We start from the raw sequence: 7,475 nt of genomic DNA on the forward strand, positions 1-7,475 counted from the left end.
TGAGGAATCCTCTCTCCTCCATTCTCCTCTAGGGATCTTGGGCACACGCGTGCACACACACATGCCTGGCCTGAGTGTCAAGCTACCGGGTCCAAGACTCAAACCACAATCGGCCACGGGGGGGTCCAGCGACATATCCACACCATCTGCTGGCCCCACAGGTATTTCTTTAAATGCAACTTTCGACTGGGCTTCCAAAGGCGTCTAGAAACCAGCGAGTCCTCAGAAAAGAAACGTGGACATTCGCACATCCTGAGGGGCAGCTGAGGACCCCCAACTCAAAACGGAAGCAGATTGAGCCCCGCAGAGGGTCTGCTCCTCCGGGTCCACTTCCTGCTCCATGCTCTAGAGAATCCTGTCTCCCACAGAGCCCCGTGACCTCGCCTACCCAGGACGGAGAGCCTGGCATTGATCTCTGCAAGTCTCTGCGGCAACGAGAAAGAAAAGAGGCTTCTCTGTCCCTCCCTCCCTGATGGCCACGCTTCCGGGGTATGGAGGGAGGGCTGAGGACTGTCCCCCAAGCAGCAGTTGGGCCTGGTGTTACGTCGAGACCTAAGCCCTCCAAGGTGTCCCAGGCAGGTCTGGGGCCACAGGCCATCGCTGGGTTTCCGAGGGGAGGCCAGCGCAGAAAGATGCCTGCACGGTCCACGTGGGGGCCCGCCTGCACCTCGTCTACCACCTTGGCCCTCGCAGCCACAGCACGGGGCAGCCTGCCTCATGCGCGCCGGTAGGGGAGAGTGGGAACGGGGGCACTCACAGGTAATTGGCCAGGTTGTGCTCCTGCAGGGTGTGGGTCTCGAAACCGTGTGGCACCGTGTCGAAGTAGTCGTTGCCTATGCCGCAGATGAAGCACTTGGTCTGGAAGACACAGCAGGCACGTCAGAGCGCAGAGAGCAGTTGGGGGACAGGACAGCTAAACATGAGGCCGCCACGTGGAGCCGGCAGACCCGGCTGCCCCCGCATGGCCTCAGGGACTCGGCAAGGAGGGGCAGCTGCAGAGAGGGTGAGAGAGCAGCGCCGAGGAGCACCATCCTGTGTCCTCCACCGTGGGGGCAGGTCCAGGCTGCCTCACTCGTGGCACCCCCACGGCCACCCATGGGGCCCTCTGCGCCTTCCTGAGCACGAACATGCCACCACACTGGGGAAGGCTCAGCTCTCTGATTTCTGGGGAGGCCACATCAGTGCTCTGTGAGGCATCTGGGGACCTTTCGGGGGCTCTGCCTGCCATGTGGTGGGCACTAGGCTGAGCACCCCGGGAGCGGCCCCGAGCCAGGGACAGGCAGGGGCTGCATCGCATCCCAGGACTCTAAGACGTGTGCACCAAGTGAACCTGCCAGGGACGTCCCATGGGACCCCACGGTCCTCCTTCCTGCCAGCAGCTTCCACGGCAGGGCTGCACCGCATGGGCAGTGGTGGGCCTCGTGGAGGCTCAGGCGCCCTGCTCTGCACAGGGCTGGCCTCCAGGGTTTCAGTGTGCTCTGCCCCACACCTGGCAGCTCGGCCTGAAGCCCACTGGGTCCCAGCTCGCTCCTCTCAGCATGGCATGTGGCCAGTCCCCGAGTCTCTCACCACAAGCCCCTCTGAGTCCACCCGGGGCTCCTCCTCATGGCGACTTTGGCGAGCACCTCATCCGACCTGGGAGGTTGCGCCTGGCCTGCCTGGGCCGGCTTACAGGTAGCGCCCACGTTCCCAGCACTGTGGCTGCCAGATGCAGCTCTTGGCCTCGAAGCCCCCTGCCCCGGCCTCACCCTCCAGCCCTGCCAGCCCTGTCCCAGAGCCTCCGGCTCCAGCCAAACCCCGTGAGCAGCCAAGGAAGAACACACAGCAAGTCCCTAAATGTGCCGGGGCAGAGACTCCAGCGGCGACAGATCCCCAGACTCCAACTGGTGGCGCCCTGCCTGCTCCCCACCCGGCCCTGTACCTGCCCCTCTGGCCTCAGCTCCAGCATCCCTTGTTCCAGGAAGAGCCCTGGTCAATCCAAGGTGGATCAGACCCTGTGCTCAGCCCCACAGAGGCCCGGCCAGCCGCAGTCATCCATCTGGCTGGCTGCTGGTGCCACAGCACACACGGAATATCAGCTGCTAGTGCCACAGGCGTGAGTGTGGGGGTGCCCAGCCCTGTGCAGCCCACAGCTCAGCACATGCGGCCTGAGCCGAGAGCAGGCTGTCCAGTCCCTTTCCTCCTGTGGCCCCGAGTCTCCCACGAGGCAGGACGGGGCAGCAGGGAGCAGCCGCCAAACTCACCTCCATGTCCTCCTTGACCTGCTCCTGCTGGTCCCGCAGCTCTCCAAAGGCGTCAATAATCAGACCTGGGGTCAGTGAAGCACAGGTCAAGGTCCCCGCGACAGAGGTGACTAAGTTCACGGGGCGCGCCCTCTGACCCCAGGGCAGGACGACCATGCACAAGACGCAGGCACTGGGGCTCCCGGGATGTGGCCTCCCCCTCAGGACAGCGTGAGCCCTCAGGGCAGTGGCCCGACCCGCTCCTGCCGGGACAGTGGAGGACTCCCATGGCACGAAGCATGGAAAACCCTGAGGGCAGCTGGGAGTGCAGCCCTTCCCACGGGCCTGTGAGAGCCGGCTCTCACGCACTGTCTCCCGGGTACTTGGCAACAATCTCCATGACGCTAGGCCCGGGGCTCAGACGCAGGCCATGCCGTGTCTGCCTCGGCCCTCCACACGTGCCCACCGGTGCCCTTTCCCATGTACTTCCCACGCCTCCTCCCACAGGTGCCATCACACAGGCCAGGCCACAGCTGGGGTGGGGGACCTGTGCCCACACCAGCTTCCCAGACCTGTGGGCTGACGGTGGATTCCAGACATCCCATGACAGCCAGGACGGCAGTGCCCCGTGGGCAGACAGCCAGGGGGTTTTCTGTGGGAGGAGCTCTTCTCCAGGATGCCCTCCAGCAGCCCAGGGTGGGGCGTGAGCGAGACCTCGCCCTGCCTGCACTCCTTGGCCGGGACTGTCCGACGGCCTCTTGGCCTGCGCTGCTTGGACTCATGGCTCTACCACCTCAGGTGTAAGACATGACCACAGGGTCACTGTCGCAAGTCAGTGGAGGGCCACACTCGCCTTGCACGTGCATGGCCCCTGCAGGTCCCAGGAGTGAAGCACCGTGGCTGTGCAGGGCTGTGCCAGGACAGTCACTACCAGGACCAAGGTTCAGAACTTCCGCTGGACAGACCCCACGGACACCAAGGGCCACCCACGCACACTCTCAGCCAGGGTGAGGAGTGGGAGCCCCAGGGCCAGGCTTGAACCCAGGAAGGGCCTCCACCATGTCGTGTAAGATGATGAGAAAACTGCGTGTACCCCCAGCGCTCCCCACACGTCCCCACAGACGTCACGGGGAGGACGGCTGCCCCGACACCCCCCGGCACTGTGTGGCAGACAGTGCCTGGCCGAGGGGCTCCGCCGCCCTGGCTGTGAGGCAGCCCACCTTGTATGATGGCCAGGAGGATGACGATGACGAAGAAGAAGAAGGTGATGTCGAAGATGATCCTGTAGATCTCGTACTCGTCCCCTGCCGGGTCCTCGATCTCATCGCCGATGCCCCCTCCGGCCCGCACGCCCACATACATGTGGAACATGTAGCACTGCAGGGAAGAGGCTGCCGTGGGTCAGCACCGGGCCCGCGGTCCAGGCCCAGCCTCACTCTGGGAGTGGCCAGACTCCTCCACCCCGGCCGCATCCTCACTCTGAGGTCTGCAGCACGCCCCAGACGTGGCCTTCCATGACCCTGTGCACGGGAAAGGCGCCATGCTCTGAGCACCTCCGCCCCGCCAGGAGAACAAGGAGACCCCGGCAGTGCCCTGGCCCGAAGCCTCCAACAGCAAGGTGAACATGTCTCCAGCAAAGTGCAGGCCCAGGGCCACGTGTGGCTGCACTGTCCGCCATGCGGAGCCAGCACACACGGGGAAGTGTGGGGACCCCACGGAGGACGAGAGGCCTGAGAGTCAAGCTAGAGAAGGGCCTCGGAGCCCCTCCCTCACCGAGTAAGCGTGCTCGGCCCGGCACAGTGTCCACACCGGGGCGGGGCGGGCAAGTGGCAAGGCCTGGCATATGCTGGACACCAGGCCGTGCGGCCCTTCGCTTCTCCCGCAGATGCTAACACCACACCCGTGGTGACAACAGAAGTGTCAGGCACCCAGCATCCTCTGGACGCAGACCACGCGCTGAGTCCTACTCGAGCCCCCGAGCTCTGGCATCGTCCAGGGCTGGCTGCAGTCCCACTCTGGCTGCATCTGCATGGGACCCGAGCACAGCCATCTGCCCTGTCCACACCGCCTCCTGCACAGTGCCCTGGTGCCAGTGTTCACGGGCCTCACAATGCCCTTCCACCCCCTCCTCCTCGCTTCTAGGGTCCACATGACGCCCGCCAACCAGCTGGCCGTACCCCAACTCCACAGCTCCCTCTCGGGGTCTCCATCAGCCCCTCCCCACCTGTTCTACCCCAGTGGCTGCCCAGGACCTGGTTACCTACTTTTCCCCTTTCTTCTAACTTGCTAGAGGCATGTGTGCTTGCCAGAGAGACAGGAAACAGGAAAGCCCCCCAGGGATGGCCATACCACAACCCCTTCTTCCTGCCCTCCCAGGATCTTGAGCACACGTGCACACATGCTCAACGCGTGTTTCAGGCCACTGGACCTGGGATTCGAACTGTGCCATCTGCCATGGGGGATCCAGTCACCTTAACCTCCACACCACAGGCTGGACCCAACGTCTTTCTTCTAGGACACACCTTGGGGTTTCCCAGGGTCACATCCGGGCCAGTCACCCCCACGTTTCTATGTCCAGCTGGGTCTCCTTCCTGAACCCACGTCCTTCCGCCATCGCCACTCTCCACTCTGGAGTCGCCCCCACACTGAGGACGGCTCAGTGCTGTCGCCCGTGCCCAGGATGATGGCGCGGCAGGCACTCGAGCCACACTGCAAGTGCAGAGGCCACAGTTCTTACTGCCCTGAGGAGGCCATGGACTTCCAGGTCACTCTGAGGGCCCTGGGCAGGGCAGAGAGGAGCCATTTTTTGCTGCTCACGGGGGCCGGCGTGTGCAGAAGCCGAAGTGTGCTGGTCAGGTGCCCAGACATCAAGCAGGAGGGCGTGCATTGTCTAGAGAAGAGGTCGTCCCTGCCCACAGCAGACCGAGGGCACGGGAGGCCGTCTGCTGGTACCTGAGGAACAGGGGCCCCGGGGAGGGCGCGGCCAGGGTGGCAGCCCTTCCCCACAGCCGGCCACAGTGAACTCCCTTGGAGGCACGAACACGGACTCCTTCTGCCACCTGAAAAACCTCACAGGGTCCTGCACTGTCCTCGGACCCACGGGCCCAGCGCTGCACAGACCCGGCACTGCCAGGCCATGGTGGCTCAGAGCACAGTTCTGTGTGCAGAGTAGACTCCCCCACACGGCCTGCCTTCCTTAAGAAGCCAGGGGTCAGCAGGTGGCAGAGTGGCTAAGGATCGCGACTCCTGCATGGCCGACCACGGTGCGAGTCCAGGACCCAGTGGCTTGAAACTCACGCCAGGTGTGTGTGCCCGAAATCGCGAGGAGAATGCAGGAGAGGGCACTGCAGCATGGCCCAGCCCAGGGAGGGTGATTTCCTCCCCATAGCATAAACCTCTCTTAAGAAAGAGAAAAAGCAGTGTGTTTCCACAAGTCTGCTTCTCACGCGTGACAACGGAGGCCATGGGAAACGGGCAGCTGACGCCCAGCCCGCGCTCTCGAGGGAGGGCAGACATGGCTTCCGTCCGTCGCCGGGTACGCTGGCCCTGTGACTGGAGCCCCTGTGCAGGGTCTCTGCTGAGGGCGCCCTGGCTCTGGTCTAGCACACATGCATGCCACCCTGGTCCCTGGGCCCCACACGAGCCTTGCAGCCCCCGCCCACGGCTGCCCTGGAGCCCGCCCGCTGACTCAGGGAGCTGAGAGCCACCAGAGCAGCCGTCTTCCTGTGGTGCCCGAGGACTGGGGACTGTGGTCACTGCCAGTCGAGGGTTCTCTGCAGAAGACAGGTTGGCCTGCTGTGTGACCACCCATGAGTGCGAGTGTTCTGACTCTCAGGCTCACGTGAGCCTGGCTAATGTGAGTCTGCCCCAGAGGATGAGTCACATTTGGTTTCTAGATATGTAAGCTGAAGACAGGACCTGGAGTGAGGCTGCACGGCGAGGGAACTCCCCTTCAGATCTCTCGTCAGCCCTCTAACCAAAGGCATCCCAGTGTATTCTGACAGCGGGTTCACGGTCTGGAAACGTAAGGAGTCTTGCAGATTGGATTACCTGGCTAGACTAAAGACCAGAGTGTGCAGAGCACTGTGGGCTCGTCCCGAATATCCCGGCCCCTCCCCTCACCACCGGCCGACCCTGCAGGGGTGCAGTGAGTGTCGCCCCCAGGCTCCGGCTTCCAGCTGTCCAGCCAACCTGCTCCTGAGAGTGGGAGTCCTTCCGCTCCCTTCCCTTCCCACGGATCAGCCTCACCTGCCCCTAAGTGCGGGCGATGAAAAGTGACGCTCCCGCCAGAGACGCGAGCAGCCGGGAGGAAGGCCCAGGCCTGCAACCCCGAGAATGGCCATGGTGCGCCCCCGTGCCCCCATCTCTGAGCCAGCTCCTCCTGGGTTAGGCACTTCCTGCTGGCAGGAACATGGCAGGCCCGTGTCTCATGGACTGGGTCCCTGACCTTTCTCTTGGCCAGAAGAACAGAAACAGAAAGGGTGACCGTGAGCCTGGTGGGAAGGCGGCGGGGCTGGAGCCCGGTGTGGGGTCGGTGGTTACAGACTGGCTGCCCCTTCGTGGTGACCATCCTCACACATCAGGCCAGCCCCGAGGCTGCCCAGCCACCGTCCGCTCACCCTGGATGCAAGTCCTCTCCCTTCTCCTCCTACGATCTCCCAGGAGGTTCTGAGGCCGGCAGGACACTGGGTCCACCGTGGACTTGGGCTCAGCACCAGGGCAGCAACGTGGTCTGTGCAAGGCCCCACCTGCAGCTGAAGCATGCCTGCTGGGACCGAGCTCACTCCAGCGAAAGCCACAAGGCTCCTCATGCCCCCCAGGGACCACCTGCAACAGGCGATCGGAGGCTGGGGCGAGGGTGAGGCCGCCAAGACCAGGTGCGAGCGGGAGACCTCCAGAGAGCCCACCGAGAGGACCCGAGGAGGCTCCTCCGCCAGCTAAGCTGATGGTCCGGCCTGACTGACCCGACAGCTGGCTCCACCTCCCGGCTGGGCTGCAGATCCGTCTCCGGGCAGAGCATAGGGCTCTCCTGGCTCCACATAGGTGCCAGCACGGCACGCCAGACAACACTGCCTGGGCCTTGCCTTCCAGGCCAGCCTGAGGTTCGAGGATGCCAAAGGAGCGAGGGGTACAAACCTGTGCCTCCCCGTGGCTTTAAACTCTGGAGATGGGGGATGCCTACCGTAAAGAGCCAGCAGACCCGGACGGGAGCGGGCGCACGAGGAGCAGGGACAGCCGGTCTCCCTCCCACGC

General features: G+C 64.0%; 1 protein-coding gene across 1 annotated transcript in view; it reads right to left on the bottom strand.

Moving 5' to 3' along the window:
- RYR2 (ryanodine receptor 2) overlaps window positions 1-7,475 on the bottom strand; it is a gene marked incomplete in the record, with an annotated part of 234,621 nt that overhangs the window by 3,395 nt on the left and 223,751 nt on the right. The window contains 3 exon segments of the mRNA XM_027770831.1: window positions 758-858; window positions 2,244-2,308; window positions 3,443-3,599. Of these exon segments, the coding sequence (XP_027626632.1) occupies window positions 758-858; window positions 2,244-2,308; window positions 3,443-3,599 (323 nt within the window).

The sequence above is a fragment of the Tupaia chinensis genome, unplaced genomic scaffold (genome assembly GCF_000334495.1).
Source record: "Tupaia chinensis unplaced genomic scaffold, TupChi_1.0 Scaffold000161_1, whole genome shotgun sequence".
NCBI classification, from domain to species: domain Eukaryota; kingdom Metazoa; phylum Chordata; class Mammalia; order Scandentia; family Tupaiidae; genus Tupaia; species Tupaia belangeri.